This window comes from Plasmodium yoelii, assembly GCF_900002385.2.
Source record: "Plasmodium yoelii strain 17X genome assembly, chromosome: 4".
Taxonomy (NCBI): Eukaryota; Apicomplexa; class Aconoidasida; order Haemosporida; family Plasmodiidae; genus Plasmodium; species Plasmodium yoelii.
Window position 1 is genome coordinate 967,081 of NC_036176.2, and position 26,144 is coordinate 993,224.

At 24.1% G+C, this 26,144-nt stretch overlaps 4 protein-coding genes across 4 annotated transcripts; 2 read left to right on the plus strand and 2 right to left on the minus strand.

The window, feature by feature from the left end:
• Positions 1 to 1,549: 1,549 nt before the first annotated feature.
• On the plus strand, positions 1,550 to 5,265 carry PY17X_0421900 (PIR protein; the record flags this gene model as incomplete). Its single annotated transcript, XM_022955138.1, has 3 exons — positions 1,550 to 1,567; positions 1,707 to 5,042; positions 5,152 to 5,265. The coding sequence occupies 3 exons, from the start codon at positions 1,550 to 1,552 to the stop codon at positions 5,263 to 5,265; spliced, it is 3,468 nt and encodes a 1,155-aa protein (XP_022811605.1).
• Positions 5,266 to 7,974: 2,709 nt separating this feature from the next.
• PY17X_0422001 (Plasmodium exported protein, unknown function) lies at positions 7,975 to 9,089 on the minus strand (the record flags this gene model as incomplete). Its single annotated transcript, XM_034637739.1, has 2 exons — positions 7,975 to 8,644; positions 8,881 to 9,089. 2 exons carry the CDS (start codon positions 9,087 to 9,089, stop codon positions 7,975 to 7,977), a joined length of 879 nt encoding a protein of 292 aa, XP_034493384.1.
• Positions 9,090 to 10,873: 1,784 nt separating this feature from the next.
• Positions 10,874 to 15,760, minus strand: PY17X_0422101 (conserved rodent malaria protein, unknown function; the record flags this gene model as incomplete). The annotated part of the gene is made up of 1 exon (XM_034637740.1): positions 10,874 to 15,760. The coding sequence occupies one exon, from the start codon at positions 15,758 to 15,760 to the stop codon at positions 10,874 to 10,876; it is 4,887 nt and encodes a 1,628-aa protein (XP_034493385.1).
• Positions 15,761 to 23,859: 8,099 nt separating this feature from the next.
• Positions 23,860 to 25,833, plus strand: PY17X_0422201 (PIR protein; the record flags this gene model as incomplete). The annotated part of the gene is made up of 3 exons (XM_022955328.1): positions 23,860 to 23,874; positions 23,997 to 25,238; positions 25,327 to 25,833. The coding sequence occupies 3 exons, from the start codon at positions 23,860 to 23,862 to the stop codon at positions 25,831 to 25,833; spliced, it is 1,764 nt and encodes a 587-aa protein (XP_022810846.1).
• Positions 25,834 to 26,144: the final 311 nt, after the last annotated feature.

The window sequence follows — 26,144 nt, forward strand, 5'->3', positions numbered from 1 at the left end:
AATTTAATTTGAATTAATAATATTTTTATTAGGTTATTATATATATAAAATTCACAAATATATTGTCATTGCGAAAAAATATTTGTTCTAAAATACTTAATTTAAAAACTATGAAACGAGGAAATATTATACATTGATTTAAAGTATTTTTATTAAGCGCACTAATTATTCCTTTGTACTATACATTGATATAGCAGTAACAATAATAATAGTAATAACAATAGATAAAGTATTAAATACGAAAAAATCATTAAATCAACTTGATTCGAATACATTGGTATATATTATTAAACTTGTATACATGCAAGATCAAATGAAATATTATAACACTTATTTAAGTAAGATTTAATGCGATAATATTAAACTAACAGTACCAAGCAAACTAATATTAATAATTATATAGCTTTTCATCATAAAACTAAATATAGTTTATTATAAAATATAAAAGCAAACTATATATTTAGAAAATAATTCTAAGGCATTTTTAATGAAAAATTTTAATATATAAATGAATTGAAAGTTTTAATGGTAAAAAATATAAAACATAATTAGACTATGTATAATAGGTAAATCTTATATGACAACATATTGTCTTAAAAACATACTTCCTTTATCTCTACTATTTAAAATGCAAATATAACAATCTAATTATGCATAGTTTTCTATTATACTTTAAAATTAGCATCAATAATTATTTATATCTTACATATTTAATATTAATAGAAAGAAATAATAAATATTTAATATTTACTAATTATTATTTTAAAAACTATTTACGTTCAATGACTTATTTAAACTTATAAATAGTTTAATAAAACGGGTTCAGTGTTAATTGTTGTTTTAACAGTGTACATTATACGCAAAATTGGTTGTAAAATTACCCAATAAAGTATAATTCTAAATTGAAGTATATAGGAATAAAAATAAAGTTATCGGATTCATTAAAATGGATTATGAATTTATCTATATTAAATAAAAATAATATTAATATTATGTAATTTGTATAGAACATGTAACATGCAACTTAATTTGAAAATACTATAATTTTAATAAACAGTGGTATATAATATTAGAAACAAGTATATAAAAATTTAATATATTTTAAAAAATGACAATTTATATATTAAGGATTTTAATAACAACTTTCTTAATTTGTTGATTTATACATTATTTAAGTTTTAGGTTGCTTATGTTCTATATTAAAATATATGTTTAAGTATATATTTTTTAAATTCATTATAAAATTCCTTAATAATTTATAATAAAATTAATTATGTAGAATATTATAGTAATATTGATTTTATGCATAAATTGTATTATATATACATATGATTAAATATGTATTAAATCAACCATAATTTAAGACAATTTAATAAATGTTAATAATAGTAAATATAATATTGCTCTATTAATATTATTGTATTATTATTAAAATTTTCAATGGGTTTAATACTATAAATGTGATATAGGAGACTCATTTACAGGATATATATTTTATATAAAAACAATATGATGCCAATCTACATATAAAGAACAAAATTTTATTACAATGGAGGACGATCTAGCGGTAAATAATTTTATTTTAAAATAAATCATGCCTATCCTTTATTTTATTGTGTTTGACTTGTCTACAAATCACATTAAATTTTATTCAATAAATTTTGTATTAATACATATTTTTATTAATTTATATATAATTTTCTTAGTATGAATTATTTCATGAAACTGATAAGCTTTTGAATGGTAGTACTGACTTACATAAGAAAATTACAAAATTCCCAGAATACGTTAGATATTGCCCCAATAATAAACCATGCTCAAATAGGATTGAAGGTATTGGTGCTTTGACTGGGTATTTATTTATGGCGTTAAACACTGATGAAAGCAAGTATTATGAATATTTTATTATGTGGTTAGCTCATAATTTATTTAAGATAGCCCAAAAAAGAAAAAATAGTAACATCAATCAAATTACTTTAAGTTCGGCTTATGAACAATATTTAAAGAAACATATGGGTAATTTTGACGATGTGAATATTTTAAATGATCTAATGAATTCGCAAGATTCTAATCTTAGGAGTATGAGTGAAATGTATACGTTACTTAATTATATATATAATACGATTGCATATTATAAAAAAAATAAGGAAAATCATAAGAACCTTTCTCAAAATTCTATCAAGTGTCTTAATCAATATAGAACCCTTTACAAGGCTTTTTCTGGAAATGATGCACATCTATCTCAATTGCAAAAATTAAAAAAAATATATGACGATTTTAGAGCTGCTGCTATTAAAAAGGATGTTAAAAAAAAATATAATATAGAAAATCGTCTTCCAGAACTTACAGAAATTAAAAAAAAAAAAAAAAAATTACGTTCTCCGAAGAATTTTAAAACATTAGACTCCATTGATCCAAATGATCAATTTGAAGATGAGGAGGAACCCGAAATTCCAAAGAAAAGCAGCACTCACGAGGAGCAAAAAGATCGTAAAATAGATGGGAAAAATAATGAACAATACATAAACCCACAAAATCCAGTGGATCAAACATCAATCCAAAGAAAAGAACTATCGGTTTCAGAAAGTACATCAAAAATTTCAGAAAATAGACAGGAAAATAGTAGAAAATCCCAAGAAGTGTCTATAGAATCAACCCAAAAAATTTTATTAATGAAAACGAAAGAAGAAACAATACATCAAATACAACCAAAACTAGAGCCAGAACCACAAAATAAAGAGAATAAGGCACTAAATGAAGCACAATCTAAAATAAAACAACAGCAACCACCATCACATCAGCACCCGCAACCATCATCACATCAGCACCCCCAACCACCACCACATCAGCACTCGCAACCACCACCACATCAGCACTCGCAACCACCACCACATCAACATCAGCAACAACCAGTATCACCTTCACCACAACATCATCAGCAACAACCAGTATCACCTTCACCACAACATCATCAGCACCAACCAACACCAATACCAACACCCCCCGCATCCGCTACAACACCAAAATCATCAACCTCATCCGCCACAACATCAATATCATCAACCACACTGTTCACAGCAACATCAATATTACCAACCGCACCTGACACAACAGCATCAACACCATCACCCGCACCCGTTACAACAACATCAAAACCACCAATCGTACCCGTCATAACAACATCAACGCCACAAACTACACCCGTCATAACAACATCACCAGCCGCATCCGCCGCAACAACATCAAATCTACCAACCGCACCCGACACAAAAACATCAATATCATCAGCCTCATCCGTCATAACAACACCAACCATAATCACCAAAGCATCACCAACACCAACCGCATCCGTTACAGAATCACCAACCATAATCACCAAAGCACCATCAACACCAACCGCATCCGTTACAGCATCACCAACTACATCCGCTACAACATCGCCAGACGTATCCCCAACACACCAAGAAACATCACCAACTGGAATTAACACACACCACCAAATATCACAACAACACCACGAAACACCACATCACATCCAAACCCAAACACAAGAACAACATGTACAAATACATCGAGTAATACAAGAGCGATTGCAACCACAATTACAATCACAGCAACTACGACAACCGCAACTACAATCACAACATACAACGAAAATTGGAATTGACTCACACCTTGCATTAAAAACTGACGAATCTAACCCAAATGGTCCAAAGGATCAATTGAAACATGAAAAGAAACTCGAAATTCCAAAGGAAGACAGCACTAAAAAGGTGGAAACATATCATAAAACAAATGAGAATAATGAACAAAACAACATGCTACAAAATTCAATGGGTCAAATATCAAGCCAAAGAAAAGAAACATCAGTTCCAGGAGGCGCATTAAAAATTTCAGAAACAGACCAAGAAAATAATAGAAAATTCCAAGGAGGCACTATGGAAGAGTCACCAAAAGAAAATTTACCACCGAAACTGGAAGTTCAAGAACTACCTACAATAAAACAAGAGCCACAACCAGAACTAAAACCACAACCAGAACTAAAACCACAGCCAGAACCACAACCACAGCCAGAACCACAACCACAGCCAGAACTACCACCACAGACAGAATCACCACCACAGACAGAACAACATACAGAACAACATACAGAACAACAGACAGAACAACAGATAGAATCACAAGATAAAGAGGATGTGATACAACCTGAATCTACACAAAAAAACTCATTGACTACCTATGAAACTATAAAAAAAATAACAGAAAAGGGAATTTTACATGATTTCTATAAACTACATATTTCATCTTTTTATAAAAACCTTACTGATTATGGAAATCGTGTATATGAAAGTGCATCGACTAGCTTAACGAAAGGTTATTCTGCATTTAATAGTTTTACTAATAATTTAATTACTCAATCAAATAAAGTAAATCCTACATTCCAATCAGTTGATAGTAGCATGCAATCAGAATATAATAGCATGGGATCAGAAGATAATAGTATGGGATCAGAAGATAATAGCATGGAACCAGAAGATAATAACATTCAATCAGACGATTCGAGAAATGATTTATCTTTATCTGAGGTTCCATCAGAAATGCCATCGCCTTCACCGACACAAGATAGTGACACAAAAACTGAATATGGAAACCATGAAAAAAAAAACGAAGGCGAAAAACAAGAAAATATACTTGAACATCAAGGGCAAATAGGTGAAACCAAAAGTGAAGAGCAAATAAGTAAAGAAAGTAATGATCCAATAAGTAAAGATGAAGGTAAAGACCAAATAAGCGAATCTGGAGGTAAAGACCAAATAAGTGAAGCTGAAGAACCAACATCGATTCAAACTCCTAAAGAGTCATCAAGCGATTCTATCAATATAGCACTTGGTCGAGAAATTGAACAACTTCCTTCTGGAATCAACGTACAAAATGGCATATTTGCAAAAGGATTTCCAGGAATTTTATTTAAAGAAAAAAAAATAATTTTATATTCATTTATATTTATTATAATACTCGTTATTTTAGCAGTTATGTATAAGGTAAATATATAGAAAATTATTAAATAGAAAATTAAAAATATGTATTACTACATATTTTATGTATGCATAAAAAACAAATAACTATATATTTTTACTATTTTTATGTTAGTGTTTAGGATTTGGGCGAAGAAAAAAGGAGAAAAAAAAAAAAAAAATAAAAAAGTTCATAAAAATGTGTGATGAAAATAATATCGAAAACTTGCACCACATTCATCGAAAATAACCAATGGGATAATTATAAATTGAGGTGATAAGAAAATGATATTATTAAGTATATAGAAGCATATAGAGGAAGATTATATGGACGGGTTCTGAATTATATTTTTATTTAATTTTTTATAATTTGATAATATTTATTTGTCTATGAAAGTTTTCTAAATTCGATTATAATAGAAAACACAATTTAAATATATATAGTAATACATTATAAAAAATAAAATATACATGTCATATTCCAAAATTTGAAACATCTAGATGAAGAATATTATAATACAAACAGAAAATGAATATTAATATTATAGATTCCCATAAAGGAAACATATTTCATAAAATATAATACTCATATTTGATTTGTCTTTGCAATTTAAATATGATTAAAACACAACATGAATATTTTATGCAAATGGTATTACTAATGTGAATTTTTTTGTTAAACTATGTTTATTTGTTATTATACTTAATGAATGTATTTATATCAAAAATACATTATAGTGTATGTATAATAACTTTTTTAAAATTTAATATAAATAATGCTCATTTTTTTGTATTTAAATATTTTATGCTTCTTTTAAATTTTAATTTACATGAATATAAGTTGTTTTATATTATTTGTTTATTTGGCATAAAATTTTAATATTATATAACACATCAACATTTAAGGTTTGTTGTTATATATATAACTATGAAATATATCATATTTTAAATTATATAAAACGAAATATATAAGTGTATTAATAAAATTTCCTAATATATTTTGTTTTTAATAATTTTTATAAAAATTAAAAAATTATGTATAGAGAATTAGGGGTATTCTAATATATGTACACATAAAATATTGTATTATTGACTAAACATGAAAATAATATAATATATTAATGCAAATTTTAATTTATTTATTTAGTCATTATTTTTTTTAATATTGTTAATTATATTTAATTACACTTTGTAATGTTTTTAAAATAATTTCAATTTAAATATATTTATTAATAAGGTTATAAACAATATGCAACTTCTGCATATATATAGGTTAAGCCTTGTGATTCTATTTTAGGGTTTATATATTTCGGAGTCTACATAAAATTGCTAAATGTAACAAATATCAAAATATAAAAAAAATTGTTATCTCGCTAATTTATTAATCTCTAAATGAAGTTTAAATCTGGAACACATAATGGAGATAAATATTAATATGAATGGAATGTAATAAAAACATGTTTTTCAAAGATTGTAATATACACATTTGATATGTCAAGATAACATAAATGTTAAATATTGTTAATATATAATGTCATTATTTGATATTTTCATGTTAATATTTTGCTAATTATGTAACTCAGAATATGTTATATTATAAATGTCTATTTATTTAAAAAGGATGATTCTTATATTTGGATTATATATATCACAATATACATTTATTTAGTTTATTTGATTAACATGGTTATTTTTTTTTAATATAACTTATGTGTGATATATCACAACTTATCGATTTCTTTTTATGAATAACATGGTTACCTTTCATTTCCTATTTCGTAATTTACAAAAAAAATTTAAATACACCAAGGTTCATCACACACAAAAATGAACATTTTATTTTGTTGTAGTTATGCTAATTTTTACTTTTGCATCATTCTTATGCATATTGAATTACTGAAAAATATAGATAAATATCTTTATCGAGTTTTACATTTGTGCACATATGCTGTATGCAATTTTTGAGATCGCCCTTAAATAAAAAGGTGATGGGGTTTGGACAAAATGAATAATATATGTTCATTCCTTTTTTAACATACTATATATGTTAATGGTATATATAATATAAAGTTTTAAGAGAAAAAATTAAAGTTTTTTTATAATGGTAGTTAAAAATATATAAATAAAATTTAATGTAAAAAGTGTTGTAAAAGTTATATAAATAAAATAAAATGTAAAAAGTGTTGTAAAAGTTATATAAATAAAATTTAATGTAAAAAGTGTTGTAAAAGTTATATAAATAAAATTTAATGTAAAAAGTGTTGTAAAAGTTATATAAATAAAATTTAATGTAAAAAGTGTTGTAAAAGTTATATAAATAAAATTTAATGTAAAAAGTGTTGTAAAAGTTATATAAATAAAATTTAATGTAAAAAGTGTTGTAAAAGTTATATAAATAAAATAAAATTAAGTTGCATAAAATGCTAAAAAATGTATGTATATATACACATTAGTGTCAATTTGTTTGAAATTGCCAAAAAACATTGTGATAATTAAATATTGTATGTGCTATTTTGTATTATGCCATTTTTTCTTTTAGGAAGTATTGTCTAAATTTAATGATACTAGATTGAAGAGATAATATTATTCTATTGATATATGTATCAGTGCCAATGGATATTCTTCAATTGGGAAGTTATTATAACCCTTAAGTGCCTTAATATTTTTTGTCAGTTATTATTCCACATTACTATGGTATTGTTTCTAAAGTAGAGTTATTTATATGGCCAACTATATTGATTCGAGACATCTGCAATTAGGATTTTTTTTATTATTTTAACATGTATATTTTTTTTTTTTTTTTTTTTTTTTTTCATTATATGTAATATATTTTTTCCCTACTTGACATGGCTCTCATCATCATATAGAAAGTGCGTTTGAATATTTATACGCATCTTGTTTATGTGCCTTTATTTCATATATTTTGCCAAATGCCTTGTATATATATTTTTATATGTATTTATATTTCATTTGTCCAACTTCGTACCTGTATTATTTTTTGCCTAACATAGTATCCATATTCCTTTTTTATCTTATCTGTTATATACTCAACTATTTCTTCTGACTTACCTGCTATTTCCTCAATTACTTTTTCTGCCTTACCTGTTATATACTCAACTATTTCTTCTGCCTTACCTGTTATATACTCAACTATTTTTTCTGACTTACCTGTTATATACTCAACTATTTTTTCTGACTTACCTGTTATATACTCAACTATTTCTTCTGCCTTACCTGTTATATACTCAACTATTTCTTCTGACTTACCTGTTATTTCTTCAATTACTTTTTCTGAATTGTCTGTTATTTCTTCAACTATTCTTTCTGACTTATCTGTTATTTCTTCAACGTTTTTTTCTGACTTACCTGTTATATACTCAACTATTTCTTCTGCCTTACCTGTTATATACTCAACTATTTCTTCTGCCTTATATGCTCTATCCTCAATTACTTTTTCTGACTTACCTGTTATTTCCTCAATTACTTTTTCTGACTTACCTGTTATTTCCTCAACTATTTTTTCTGCCTTATCTGTTATTTCCTCAACTATTTTTTCTGACTTACCTGTTATTTCCTCAACTATTTTTTCTGCCTTATCTGTTATTTCTTTTTTATCACATCTTTTTTTTCTTTAGTTCTTTTTTTTGGCTGTTTATGAGAATTTGGACTCTTATAAGAAATTTTAATATTTTTTGAGCTATTTGAGTTATCGATAAAAATGGAATGTATTAGATCATTTAGTATGGTATTTTGTTTGTTTGACACTGATATTTTCACAATCTTATATTCTTAAGTAGGTATATATTGCTTTTTTGTCAACTTGGGTTGGTATTGATTAAACGAGTACCCATGTACTCATCTCAACATTGTACTTGTTATCCAAAAAAGAAAGTTTCCCCATACAAGAATAGGACCCAAGTGATAGGTTGTTCGTAATCTATTGATCAGCAATAGTTCTATGTTTTTAAAAATTATTATATCATCCGATGGAATACGCTGTTCATAATATGTTTTAGGATCTTTGTAATTATATAGATTTATAGAAGCATTCAAAATATTAGCTAGCTTAGACATAGACACATTATCAACATATTCAAATGTAATACACAAATTGAATGTAATACACAGATTCAAATGTAATACATAAATCCAGTGTAATAAACAAATTAAATGTAATAAACAAATTAAATGTAATACACAAATCCAATATAATACACAGATTCAAATGTAATACATAAATTCAAATATAATACACAGATTCAAATGTAATATACATTTAAATATAATACACAGATTCAAATGCAATACACATTTAAATATAATACACAGATTCAAATGTAATACATAAATTCAAATGCAATACACATTTAAATATAATACACAGATTCAAATATAATACACAAATTGAATGTAATACATATTCAAATATAATACATAAATTCAAATGTAATACACAAATTGAATATAATACATATTCAAATATAATACATAAATTCAAATGTAATACATAGATTCAAATGTAATACATAGATTCAAATGTAATACATAGATTCAAATGCAATACACAGATTCAAATGCAATACACATTTAAATATAATACACAGATTCAAATGCAATACACATTTAAATATAATACACAGATTCAAATGTAATACACATTTATTTTATTATGTAGATTTTGAAATGCATTATCAATAGATGAACATAGATTAGAAGTTTTAGCTAGCTTTAATTAGTGGAAAATCATCAACGAATGTAAATGTAATAAACAGGTGTAAATGGAATATACGACACTAATAGATTAGATGTTAGTTTAAATGCAGTATAAATTTTTTATAATTACAAATATCGTTAAAATCATATTATTTCACAGGCTCCCTTCTTCAGAATATAATAATTTTTAGAAACATGACAATATTGCTCATCAATAGATCTTAAAACAACTTCAACTTGGCGTCGTTCTTCTTTATATGGATCCCTTTCCTGTTTTCGGATGCGTTACATACGTTCTCAGTGAAATGAGTAATCATTGTAATCAATACCTTTCCCTTTCTCCACTCCTTAGCAACAATACTTTTCTTATAAATCAAATATTGCTTAATATCAGTGAATTTTTTAAAATACCATACCTTTCTCAAGGCATTCCTTTCTAAAGATAATTCAAATGTCATCGATATTACATTAGATTATTTAATATATTATCTAATGCATTTTTTCCTGATTTCTTATTTTTTATTGAAAATTACAAAATTAAGTAATTCTCTATTCTCCATAATTTTTTGTATCATATATATAGCTCATAGTGATAGATATTAATCTTTTTTTTCATTTTCGAACCCTTATGGTAGTATTTTATTTCCAATGACTTTTGCGCAATGTATTTTTGTTGGTGTCGAGGTTGTTTGTGTTGAGGTTGTTGTTGGTGTTGAAGTATTTTCTGCTGTTGCTGTTGTTGGAGTATTTTCTGCTGTTGTTGGAGTTGGAGTATTTTCTGCTGTTGTTGGAGTATTTTCTGCTGTTGTTGGAGTATTTTCTGCTGTTGCTGTTGTTGGAGTATTTTCTGCTGTCGCTGTTGTTGTTGGAGTATTTTCTGCTGTTGCTATTGTTGTTGGAGTATTTTCTGCTGTTGCTGTTGTTGGAGTGTTTTCTGCTGTTGCTATTGTTGTTGGAGTATTTTCTGCTGTTGCTGTTGTTGGAGTGTTTTCTGCTGTTGCTGTTGTTGGAGTGTTTTCTGCTGTTGCTGTTGTTGGAGTGTTTTCTGCTGTTGTTGGTGTTGAAGTATTTTCTGTTGTTTGAAGTATTTTTTTTTGGTGTTGAAGTATTTTCTGCTGTTTGAATATTTTTTTTGTGTTGGAGTATTATTTTCTGATGTTGTTTGAATATTTTTTTGTTGGTGTTGAAGTATTTTTTGTTGGTGTTGGAGTATTTTTTTTTGATGTTGGAGTATTTTTTGGTGGTGTTGGAGTATTTTTTGGTGTTTTTGGAATATTTTTTGGTGGTGTTGGAGTATTTTTTGGTGTTTTGGGAATATTTTTTTGTGGCATATAATTTTTTTCTAGAATTGGGGTACTTGTTGATATGTCTATATTTTTTTCGAGATTTTGGGTATTTGTAGTTGGGATGTTGATATTTCGAGATTCTATAATTTCTTTTATAATATTTAATATATCTTCATTTTCTAAATTCATTGTGTTATTTGATATATTTTCACATGTTTCTTGTTTTTCTTTTTCCCACATCCAAAATTTTTTAGCATTGTCATAATCCATGTTCCAAAAATTTAAATTATCTTTCTTATCCCAACTCCAAAATTCTTTAGTTTGTTCATTATCCCAATCCCAATATTCTGTAAGTACTTTACAATTATACTCTTTAACTTTAGGAGCTTCTACTACGGGTCTTCTTGTCGAATTTCGATTCATTCTTTCTCTTTCTTTTTGTTTTTGAAATTCATACGATCGTTTTTCTAAATGTCTTTGTGTTCGTTCCGATATTAAACAGGAAGTATGCTTTTCTAATATATCGTTATGGTACGGTTGGCCATTACTAAATGGATTTGATTTACCCTCTACAAATCTATTTTCCCAATCTCGTTTGGTACCAGCATATTTAAGGTATCTTTCATACATTTTATCTACTGACGACTGTGCTGCGGCAGACGAATCTGTAGCACCACCTTCGCTATAATGACTATTTTCGTTATGGTCGTTTACATTGTTGAATTTTTCTAGCGTTTTTATGTCTTTCATGTCATTTTTGGCATATATATTTTTATTATCAGATAAAGAATGGCGGCTTTGAGATGGTGAACATGAGGCACTCTTATTTACATTTCTTTTCAGTATTTTCTTTGTATATTTTTTTGGTGGCGTAGGTTTCTCACTAAGTGCTCGTTTTCTTGAATTTAAAGGGCTTAAATTATTATTATTAACTACAATAGGTTCTTCTTTTTCTTTCTTTATTAAATTTTTATCAATACTATTTTTAATTTCTTTTTCTTTCTTTATTAAATTTTTATCAATACTATTTTTAATTTCTTTTTCTTTCTTTATTAAAATTTCATTAGTGCTATTGTTGATTTCTTTTTCTTTCTTTATTAAAATTTTATCAGTACTATTTTTAATTTCTTTTTCTTTCTTTATTAAAATTTTATCAGCACTATTTTTAATTTCTTGTTCTTTCTTTATTAAAATTTCATTAGTATTATTTTTAATTTCTTGTTCTTTCTTAATGGCTTCAGCTTTGTCTAACATTGCATAATAATTAAGAATTCGACGTTCGTTCTCTGCAAGTATTTCATCAACAGTTTTAAATTCTGTTGTTATTGAAGCTTCATCATTCGAATCAATCCCTGTATTTTTGGATAATTCATTAGTGGGTTCAATTTTTTTCTCTTCATGTTGTTCACTAATGGCTTTTTCTTTAAGTTTATGTACTACATTAATAAGATCCATTCCGATATCTTTATACAACCCTTGCTTTATATACATGTCTCTTTTTTGTAACGATTTACTAAGGCTTTCTGTTTCTCTACTTTTGAATATTTCGTTATTATTTTTATGGGTCATATGGATAGGAGTACATATTTCTCTATTTTGGCACGTATCATTAACCGAATTCATATATTTATTTTTGGCATTATTCTTAGTTACAATATTTAAATTCATAATATTATTATTCACATTATCCAATTTCGATGGATTAATTTTTATTTCTTTTTTAATTGAAACATTTTGATTACCCTGTCTTTCTATTACATTATTAATATTTCTATTTTGTTCATAAGAAATAAGCATATTATTGTTTTCATTAATTAAATTAGGAAAATCGATATTATTTTTTTTGAGGGGTAAGTTAGGTATTATTGTCACTTCTTTTTGAAATCTAACCTTTTTTTTAATACTTGTTTTTGGCATACTATCGTAATCCTTATTTTGTCCATAAGACATAAGCTTGCAGTTTTTTTTAATTATTGAACTATATGATTTAGCACGTGTGTTTTTAAGTAAATTTTGTCTTTTTTCTTCTTCATATTGAGTATCTTGATCATCGTTTTTTTCTACTACATTATTAATGTTCATATAATTATTGGAGTATTTAAATTTCTTATTACTTTGTGGTGATGATTCAAATCGAATATTTTTACTTCTTTTACGTGAATTATTTTTTTCTTCTTTAATAATTTGTCTATCTTTTTTTTCTACTGCATTATTATTATCTTTCTTTGTATTTAAATTATCTTTTGTAGTTTCAAATGAATTTTTAAATTTTACAGGTGTATCTACATCATTATTCTCAGTATTGGGTAATCCAAATATTTCATTAGCAATAATAGGTTCATCTGAATTAAAAAAACTTGATGGAAAAAAGGAACTAGTAAATTTGTTATTGCTTGACTCTATAGCTGAATTTTCTTCAATTTCATCTTTCTTATTAATATCAAAAGAGCCCAAAAATAAATTTGAATAATCTGGTTCTTCTGAACCTTCGTCGTTTGCTTTAAATGGGTTTTCAAAATTTTCCTCGTTATAAAATGTTGATGGCAATTTTCCGTCATAATATTCAAGTAATCTACGGTGTTCTTCTTGTGTTAAATTATTGACATGAGCTTTCTTTGTATTAGAATGATTGGTTTCTTTAATTTTGTCGCTCTTACCCATTTTTATAGGTGTTTCTCCCTCTGGTTGTTCATCATCGATTTTCTTTGCATCACTATCTTTTAATTTATAGCTTTCATAAAATAATTTCTCATCGTTATAATGGTGTCCTAAGTCAGATTTATCACTGCAATCATTTTCACTAGTAATTTCATTCTCATTAACAATTTCATTTTCACTAGCAACTTCATTTTCACTAACAATTTCATTCTCACTAACAATTTCATCTTCGCTAACAATTTCATTTTCGCTAGCAACTTCATTTTCACTAGCAACTTCATTTTCACTAGCAACTTCATTCTCACTAACAATTTCATTTTCACTAGTAATTTCATCTTCGTTAGTAACTTCATTCTCACTAATAATATCATCCTCAATAACAATTACATTCTCACTAATAATATCATCCTCAATAACAATTACATTTTCACTAATAATTTCATCCTCAATAACAATTTCATCCTCTCTAGCAACTTCTCTCTCTAACTGTTTGCAACAATATTTTTCTTTTTGATATATTTCCAAAGGGATATATTTTCCTAATACCGTACTACTTCCTAATGCTGTTGATTGATTAGATAACTTAAATGAGTCACATACATCTTTTCCATTCTCAACCTTCTCATATGATGTTATTGTTTCAGAATTACTATTAATATTATTTTTCATAGCCTTATTGTTTTTTAAAGTTTCATCTTTATTATAAATTTCTTTAGCAATTTGAAGATTTCTAGAAACAAATGTCTTTTTGGTAAACTGGTGATTTTTTGAACCAATTAATTCATTTGAGGCATACTTATTTTTATATGATTTCTTTTCCTTCAGTTCTTTTTTTTCAACCTGAGTAAACTTATTATTATCACTATTATAACAACTCGACGACGATTTCTCTTTTAATATAGTTTTTCCTCTTTTAAAACAACGTGATGAACTACCAGAACTTTTACTTGAGCAATTTGATTCATTATCAACATCACCTTCTTCAGAAAGCTTAACCAAATTTGAAGCTTTTTTCTTCAACTTTCTTTTTTTTTCTAATTTCACAGATTTCTTATCATCTACTATGCAATTTTCTGAATTAAGTGATTGATTAGCCAACTTTTTTATACTAATTTTTTTTTCTATTTCATCTAAAGCAATATTGAGTTGTGATTGTTCTTCCTTAACAGGTGTGATATTCGATGGTTTTCCATTCATCAAATCTATCATTTCAGAAACATTAAGGTCAGCAAAAATTGTGTACATGTATTCCTTTGTTGATATGTCATTAGATTGATTCTCGCACTTAACCAATTGATAACTATTGTCTTTTTGTTCTACTCTATTTTCTAAATCAGGTATATCTTTGTTCGATATAATATAAGTGTCCCCTAATTTCTTATCATGTGAAAGTACAATATGTTTCATGTTTGACAAATTATAAGAATTCAAATCTTTTTCATTGTTAATATCCAAATCTAAGGACTCATTTTTTGACAATTTAGTGACATCATCATTTTTAATATTCTCAGCAATATCAAATTTTCGAACTGGTGCCGCCGGTGTAATCCGTTTAGTTGTACTATAGTTTTCTTCGACTTCTCCTTTGATCAATTCGTTCATTTTGGAATTTCGATCTGTGTTACAAATCGAATTGCACATACTGTCATTTGTCTTTTCATTAATTTTTTCAACAATTTCATTGGCATTTTCCCCTAATACAAGATATCGTTGTACAAGACTTTTACACACGGAACATTTTTCATAATTATGCTTCTTATGCTTTCTTGAGCATCTTTTAACTCGATTACGTGAATGATAATATTCTTTCAATATATGGGATTCCCCACATTCAACACTTTGACGAAGTTTATCATATTTCTTTCCTTTGTTTCTATAGTATTTTTCTTTAGCAGCATAATACAGCGATCTTTCGTTAATACGCTTTTCAACATGTTTTTGTAAATTATGAGAAACATTTGCGGCACCATTCTTTGCATTCTTTCTATTTTTTAAGGATATATGTAGATTTACATTAACTTTCGGCCTAATAACACATGCGTTTTTTGCAAGTGGTATATCACCGTTAATCATCGAAGATGATACCATTTAAATAAACAACAGGTTAACTCCCCCTCGAGTATTTTTGTGTATTATTTTAAATGGTTAATAAATAATTAAATATGTTTTATAAACAAATGGTTGTAATAAATGTTTATGAATAAATAAATAGTTGCTATAAAATTGTTTTGTGAAGCATATGTTGCAACACACTGTCAAACATTCAAATAGTTAAACTTATATATATATATATATATATATTATGAAATACGCATGCATATGCTATAAAAAATATTATGGGGTATATAAAATAAAAAAATAGGGGTATTATGCTATGCTTTATATGAAATACGCATGCATATGCTATAAAAAATATTATGGGGGTATATAAAAAAAAAAATAGGGGTATTATTATGCTTTATGAATAAAATTAATTTATATATTACAAACAATATAACTAAAACAATTAAATTATTATTAGTATAACGACAGATTTATAGTACAAATTGTATAATAATGTAGAATGTAATAAGCAGTCGATGTATGTGAAAAACCAAATGGTTGTGCGTGTAATATATGTATTATGTATATAATATAATATAAAATGGGGTAAGGATATGAGAATACTTGAATTCCAGTCAAAAAATTTTGGTGAATTCAATATCCATACAATAAAGGTTTTTTTGAGAGTATTCAAAAATTTTAACCATATAAAAAATGAATGTAAAAAATTTTAGTGTAATAATATATAATAAAATATATATAATATTTGTTTGTTTTTATAAGTATACTTTTTAATATTTTTTTTGTGTAAATATTTTTAAGTATTTTTTGGGGTTTTGGTATAAATTAGTATTAAGATAATCTTTAAGATATAAATAAATACTTAAATATAAATATATTTTTTTAAATTTTATATAAATTTAATTTAAATAATTAAAAAAATAATTTAAATAATTTAAATAAGTAAAAAAATAATTTAAATATATTTTTGATATTGTTTTTTTAATATTATTTATGCATACAACAATTTGAGAATTATTTTTTGTGTTTAAGACTAGCTATTTTTTCAACTTAAAAAAAAAAATTACGCATTTTTTTTATTTTTATTTAATTATGTTTTGGTATTTTGGTGAGTTCATTATTTTTTTTAATGTCTTTATGGGGCCATTATGGGTTTCAATGTGTATTCTCAAATAAACACTAATATGTTCTGAGATATTATGATTTATTCTTTTTAGATAGCATACCCTTATAACATATGTATAATTATCATTTAATTATTTACATTTATTTATAGTATTATTTTCGTGATTAACTTTAATCTTATAAAAAAATTTTCATGAAAATTTCTTCTTATAGTGTGGTATTTCGTACTTTACAAAAAAAATATATATCCAAATATTGATATGTGCACAAAATTTCGTGCATACACAATTATATACCGAGTTCTTGAATTTTTCAGCGTGCTTTATATTTCTACATGCAATATTAATTAAATACATGGACGCAAATTACGCAACCTCAGCCATGTATGCATAGAAATTGGTGATTATATATGTATTCTCAACAAAATAAAGTATCCCTTTTACATGCCTACTTTTTAAATAAACACTTATACATGAAATTTTATTGAATCTTGCATAATATTTTATATTTTTTTATTATTTTTGAGATATATATTTATTATATATTAAATAGTTCTCTGAATTTATGTAAGTATTTTTACTCATATTATCACTTATGTATATTATCTATATTTATATAAGGATTTTTATGTATATTAACATTGGTATTTATATGGATATTCGGATTTGTATATAAATTTTTATCTATATTAACATTGATACTTATATGGGTATTCAGATTTATATAAGAATTTTTACCTATATTAACATTGATACTTTACGGGTATTTGGAATTATACATAAATTTTTACCTATATTAACATTGATACTTATATGAGTATTCGGATTTACATAAGGATTTTTATGTGTATTAACATAGGTATTTATATGGATATTTGGATTTATACATAAATTTTTATTTATATTTGTGGTTTTACTAAATTTGCAATTTTATTTAATAAAGGTTAAGTATATTTACATTTTTTTTCATGTATGCTTCCTTTTTCAAGGGAATTATCGTCGGTATTCCATTTAATTAACGGCATATTCTCATTCATACTTGAATTTTCATTTATTTTTCGTATGTTCCAAATGTATTTATTTAATGTAGAGAGTAAATTATTTATGGTAATTGCTTCCTTAAAGTTTCTTTTTTTTCTTTTTATAAATATATTAATGTGTTGACCATTTTGTGAATTGTTATACATTTTATATTTATATTTCACAAAAATTAATAATGAGAAGGAATATGGATTATCAATTTTATTAACTTGTGTAAACTTATGATTTATTACATTATATTTATCGAAGTATAATATTGGAACAATATTTTTCTTCCTATATAATTTTGCTTAAATATAAAAACAGTTTTATTGTAAAACATATGGAATATCTTCCTTTTACGGTTATTTTTTATTACGAAGTGTAATTTCTTATTTTTTTATATAATGTTTTACTTAACATTATTTCCCTTATGCAACTTATTACAATACGATTGGGTGTTTTAAAATTATCTTGAAACAGTGAATTTCTTTCGATAATAAACCTTCAAAAATAGGATGGTTAATCATAATGTTAATTGTAATGACAATAATATTATTATTTTTATAATCATTAAATAAGCTTTTATGATATTCTATTTTATCAAATATCTCATTATAAAAGTGTTTCTTCGTCAAGTAACAAGTATTTTTAATTTATTTTTAAAACATGATGGCATATTGCGCTTGACTTTAAATGGGTGTACTTACATTTTTCCTTTTACCAAAGAATGAGAAAAACTGGATGGTTTTCTTTTTCATTTTTTTATTATTTCTAATTATTTTCATTGTGAAGTATTTATATCTTCCAAAATGCAATTATTGCATATTTGATTGAAACTCAAAATATAGATGCAAACATATTTCCCATACTAGTTATATATATATGAAATAATGCATAACATGACGATTTTCACATACAATTTTTAATATTATTTTTGGGATAACTCCCGTTTTTATGTTTGTGATTGTTTAAAATGTGTAATTCGTTTTTACATATCCAATAATTGGTATATGTGTTTTTTTATGAATGGGTATGTGTTGACAAATGTGATACACATATATTAAAAAATATATTATACATAAACACATCGACTATTTTTACCTTCCATTATATATTCATATATTAGGAAGTGATACAAATAATTGTTATTTATTTACAAAAAAATAAAGGAGATATTATTCGATATATATGGGAATGAAAACCTCCTAATGCATAAAAAACGATTATATTCACTGAGTCACATTGAGAGGTAGAATACAAAAAGGAAAATGCAAATCAAAAGTTCAATTTTGTATAACAAAAAAAACATATATGATTTTTCTGTATGCTCATTAATTGTTTTTATATAAAATACAATATAAATATTTTTAATTTGTGAAACTTCAGATTATATTTTCTTTAATTAATGAACATAAAAAAGAAATAATTTAATTTGGTATAACAAAATTAGTAGTAAATAAATGAATATATATCAAACGAAATCAAATAAAAAATACATATATAAATTAAAAATATCGTATAATGAGATATTAACATAATTTTGTTAATTTTTACTTATTATTTTATTACATACACTACACAAAAAATATGTATAAGTATCAATTATAAAGTTAATCCTTTATTATGATTTTAATTACCTTTTTAAATTTTAAAATCTGTATAAATTCACATTTTTATTTATATAAATATGTAATGAAATATAAAACATATTTTTGAATAATATATAAAATATTGCCACATACAGCTAGCAAGAGGATCAAAATAATATATATTATGTAATATGTATATTAAGACAACATAATGTACATATAAAAAACAAACAAAGGTGCTTGAATTTGTATTTTATAAAGAACATTTAACTTATTTAAAGGTTTATATATTTTTTATTTATTTCTTAAAAGTGCCCTAAAATTATGTAGTATATTAAATAAACAATAATATGTTACAACATATGTAAAATATTCATGCATATGCTTACACATTATTTCAAGTTACAAAGTAAAATATTTTTGTATAAAATTATATACGGATTATTATTGTGACATCATTTCTTACTATAAAGAAATAATAAAATTTCAATAATTTAATATATTAAGCATATATTATATACCATTAATACTGTCATATTCTTTTAAAAACACACAAAAGGTTTCTATTATATATAACTTCATATTATTGATGTTTTAAACTTTGATAATTACAAAAAAAATATATGAAATAAATATTACATAGATAGGCCTAACATATTTAATACTGAATAGTATTTTACAAAAAAACAAAGCCTTTAAAACATTATTTTGTTCTTGGATACATAAAAGTTCTCTATATGTAGAGAATTTATATGGATGTACATTTTTTCCATAAAGTACTTTTATTACATAAAGATCGCAAAACATGTAAAATAAATAGGTTATCCTTTTTTGCTTAACTGAGAAATGTTAACGATATTATGAAAAGGTTCATTTAAATGTGATTAAATATTCACAATATATAATTGTTTCTGCTAAAAAAACTAACATATTTATATTTTTTAATTTTGAAGGTGTACTTAAGTTTTCTTTTATGGGGGTAGATATTTTTTCATTAAGTATGCGTACTTTTACAAAAGTTTTGTAAATTCACCAGAAAAGCTAAAACAAATTTTCTTTGTATTATACTTTGCCATATATTACATATGTCATTATATATGATCAATATAATAAGCTTTAGTGTTGTTTTCCTTTTATATTATATAATTTTAAATATAATTATAATGACATTATTTTTATTTGGGGTTCCACTTTTCGATTAATACACCACTGCATATTTTTACCAATTAACAAATACCTTTCATATATGTGTAAGCATTTATATGTATCATTGCCTATATATATACATGATCATGTTATTCTCATTGGAACTTAAAGATATTAAAATAAATAAGTTATATCGCATACAAAATTTTTAATTAAAAAAACATTAACATTAACACACAACGTAGCATGCTTCTCCATATGCTATTTTTAATAAGGATTATTTTATATGTATATATTATAGGTATTTGTCCAATGATAATAATAAAAGTATTATAATCATACGAATTATTTGTTTTTTATATATACTTTTAATTTCCTTCCAACATTTGGAATTTATTTTTTCATTGCCCACATTTAGGATATTTTATATCATTTTATTACTATAAGGCAATTGTAAAATGCCAAAACGCAATTTATGTAGCTCAATGGAGGTATTGTTTAAAATATGTTTTTTAATTTATTATTAATGCACAAAAACCAATTGCGCAGTTGGACAATAAACTTAAAGGCTTACTCCTTTTCTCAGAAAGTAGGTTATGTTTTTATTTATTTTTTTATAATTTGAACGCTAATTAAATATATGTACTTATCCGTATGTTTAATCTCGAGCTGAAGTTTAAATATGCACCCCACAAAGGGATACTACCATTAATATGAAAGGGGTAGTATAACATATTTTATAAGTTATAATACTTATGTTTAATTCGTTCATATATATTAAATGTGGAAATATTATAACTTCGAATTACATATTTATTGGTAATTTGGGGCTGACAATATATAAGAACCCTTATTATCTATTATATAAGACATGCTAGCCTATAGTTATATTTAATCATGAATAATACAATATGTTTCTTTATTTGATGAAACATTTTATTTAGTAAAACTTATTATTTGTATCATATTTATTTAATTTAAATAATGTTATCCAATTGAAATGTAATAATAGATAACCATAAAATATCATCAAGATTCGATAATACAACATCGTCTATAACATATCATTATGCTTCTAACGTTTTTAGTAATACATAAAAAATACACTATAGATATATGTATACAATCCTTTTATTTTTCGATTATATATAGTATCATTTTATGTTAAAGTTTTAATTAATATTGATAGAAATAGTTATATATACATTAATTTATTTACTATAAAGGTATAATATTAGATTGATCATTATTAATTTTTAAATTTTATATTTTAAGGTATAAATAAATTATATTTTAAAATAGTTAAAAGATAAGTATATTAATAAAATTTCATATCATATTTTGTACTAATTATTGTACTAATAATTGTAATAATAATTGTACTAATAATTGTACTAATAATTGTTCTAATAATTGTTCTAATAATTGTACTAATAATTGTTCTAATAATTGTACTAATAATTGTATTAATAATTGTGCTAATAATTGTATTAATAATTGTGCTAATAATTGTACTAATATTTGTAATAATAATTGTTCTAATAATTGTACTAATAATTGTACTAATAATTGTACTAATAATTGTTCTAATAATTTTTCTTATAATTATAAATAATATGATAAATAGAACTAAAGTTATTATTATATATACATATAAAATAGTAAAATAATTTACAATAACTAATATTGAAATATTGTTTTATTGTAAAAATTTCATATAATTAAATATTAATATAAATTATGTAGAAAAATTATGTAATAATTAATTTTCTTTGAACTAATAATATTTATATTAGATTATTATATATGCACAAACTTATAAATATATATTTTAAATATAATTTTTTTATGAGATAATATATATTTTTTAAAATGTTATACTTTAAAACACTGAAACAAGGAAAATTATTAATTGGTTTAAATTATTCCTCTTGAGTGCATTAATTATTTCATTGTAGTAAACAGTGATATATCATTAGTAACTACAATAATAATATTAGATTAATATATTATGTTTATTTAATTCTATCCCATGGATATACAGTAGTCATATATATTATTAAACGGGAGATAAGATTAAAATTGTATGCACAAACATCAAATGAATATTATAACCTTTAACTAAGTATTTTTTTAATGTGATAATATTAGAATTAACAACATCAAAAAAAATAATATTAATTTTATTAATGATTCTATAGTTTTCTTAAAAATATGATTTTTCTATATTGAATTAAATTTTTTATTATAAAATATGTAGTATATAATATGTTTAGGTTATAAGTAGAAATGTGCACTATAATGGGAGAATCGGTTATATTGTTTCTAAAAGTTTATTATCACCACTAAATAAAAAGCAAACGTTAAAATTATAAACCTATAAAATTTAAGTAAAATACATGAAAGGAATTTCATATAGCTTCTTTTATAAATTAAAATTAGTTTTATATTATCCAAGTTTTAAAAAGATACATCTAAAATTATTTAATAAAGCATATTTGTGTATAAATAAAGTTATTACATATTATAAAATGGCTTTATAATATATATTAATTATATTATAAATACAAACGACATATAATTTATTTAGAAAAATACTAGTGCTATCCTATTCTATAAATAAGTAATTTGTTTTATATTATTAGATATGATATTAAAAAATGAAACATCCAATATAGAATAATATCATATATAAATATTTGACATTCAAATAATAAAATAAATTAAAATAACTTTTAACAGTTATAGTAATAATATATTTATAATTCTTTATATATTTATATTAACATAAGTTTTGAAACTTCTTTATTAAAAAGGTAGAGAATATATATTTATTTTCATGTGTAGACCTATAATATAAATATATTATTATATGAAACAAATTTAATCTATTTTTTTTATGGCATTCCATGAATTTGTGCATTATAGTTATTCAAGATATTATTTAAAAAATTTATATTACGTGTAAAATGTATTATATATAGATATAAAAATGTTAAACAAATAACCTCTTAAGGAAATTTAGTGATTGTCATAAATAAAAATTAAATATCTTTTTAATACTATTATTATGTTATAATTGCACGATAATTTAGTATTAAGACTAATAGAATTTCTTTAAATATATATTAATTATATAGAAGACCATTAATCGGATAAAATATTTTATTACAATACATTCCTTATGTACAAAATAGTATTATGACAAATTGTTTACAGATTAAAAATAAAATCCAGCATAATGACTCTCAAAGTGGTATACACATTTTTTAATAAAATTAATTTTATTTTATTATTTTTGCATTGTTTATAAATTAACTTAAATTTCATAATATTTCATTAATACATATTTCATTAATTTTTATAATATTTTCTTAGTGTGAAACATTTAAATATATTGAGCAACATTTGCCTGATAATTATTATTTCGATAAAAATAAAGTATCTAGTGATATAAAAACTTATTGTCAAACTAACAATAAAGCATGGAAAGGAGAATGTAATACTATCGGTCAAGTAGTTAGTGCTGTTACTATGTTATTACTTAATAAATTATTCGTTGCGAATAAAAATATAGAATCTGAAAATAAAAATAACGAATATATCACGTATGTTATGCTATGGTTAAGTAATAAAATGAAACTAATTAAAACAGGGAGCTACGGAAGCGTGGCAGATTTTTTTGTCACGTTTATAAAAAATAATAAAATTTATATAATATATCGTGATAAAATCAATAAAAACGACAAAATAATGAAACTTAATATTGATAGAATGCGTACACTTTATGGGTTACTTAATAACCTATGTAATGCAATTACTAAATATAACAACGATTCTTCAAATTACTCTGATTTTTCAAATTTTGTTAACAATTGGATAATACTATACATAAAACTTCTTTTAAAAAAAAAGAGAGTTTTTGAAGATGAATATTATTGTGATGTATTAGTGACTTTAAAAAATGCTTATGAGAAATTTAAAAAAGATAATGATACCAAAAGTTGTTTTCCAGAAATTATAGATATAGAAAAAATAAAAACTTGTAAGGAATTAGGTAAAGAAGCAACAAGTTCATCGAAAGTTATAGCTGTGGGGTTCAATGAAGTGAAGACACAAAAGGGTTTAGAGAAAGAGGAAGCTACCTTGGGATATATAGATGTTATTAAAAGGGGATTTGAAACGTGTAGTTCAAATTTTAGTATTATGTTTACTAATGATGTCAAAGAATTATATAAAAAGGCGTTGCCACCACTAACAAATTTTTACGGAAAAATTATAAATTTTGGTGATAAAACTATTAATTATGTGAATGATCAACTTAAAAAAGCAATAGAAACTTATGCATCAAATAATTGTATATCTGAGGAGAATTCCCAAAGAGATAAATCACCATCATCTCAAGAAGCTCCATCTGAAAAAGGAAATTCTGATCAAAAGGGTTACGAAGCATCTCAAATATCAGTGTCATGTCCAGTGACTGAACAAGAAATTCCAGTATCCGAAGTAGCAGGAGATGGAACAACCGAAATAGGTGATAATCCATTCAACGTATACAAGAAAATGGGAATTTCAATTCTAATTATTTTAATACCCATTGCTTTAGCTATTATGTACAAGGTAAATAAAAAGAAAATTGCGAAGTATACAATTTTTAAAATATTTCCCCACTATAAAATATTATATATTTTTCATAATTTTATGTTAGTATTTGCCATTTGGATGGAGAAAGAAATCGAAGAAAAAAAAAAACATGAAAAAGGCTATAAATATGTTTGATACAGATGAAACAACAGAAAGAGTTATAAACCCAACTGATCGAAAAAAACAAATGCAAATAATTATAAATTTATCTGCTCAAAATAAGCAGGGTGAAAAGTTTATAAATCCATCTACTCCAAAAAAACAGGATAAAAAACTTACCAATTCATCTACTCCAAAAAAACAGGATAAAAAGCTTACCAATTCATCTACTCAAAAAAAACAGGATAAAAAGCTTACAAATTCATATACTCATAAAAAACAGGATAAAAAGTTTATAAATTCATCTACTCAAAAAAAACAGGATAAAAAGTTTATAAATTCCATTTATTGGGAAAAATATCCATTATTAAATATATATAAACTTATGAAGGCCGATCCTGTACCATTTATTATTTTATTTTTGTTGTTTATTTTTTATGTTTATAAAAGAAAAGATGATTCTTTAGAATAATAAATATAATTAATAGTTTTTTTTGGGGTTCAAATTCTTTGGATCAACCTTAAAATTCAATATAAGTATTAAAAATAATAATTAAACTGCATATTAATATAAGTAATTTGGCTTATATAGACAATTAAAAAATGTATTTTGTGTAGTATTATAATATATATATATATATATATATATTTTATTAATCTATATAAAACAGTGTCGTATGACTGATTCATTTGATTTCAATTATAACTTCCTTTTCTATAACTCTAAAAATATATTAGTCTATAAAATTATTTAGTAACGAAAAAATCATACGTTTCTTGACA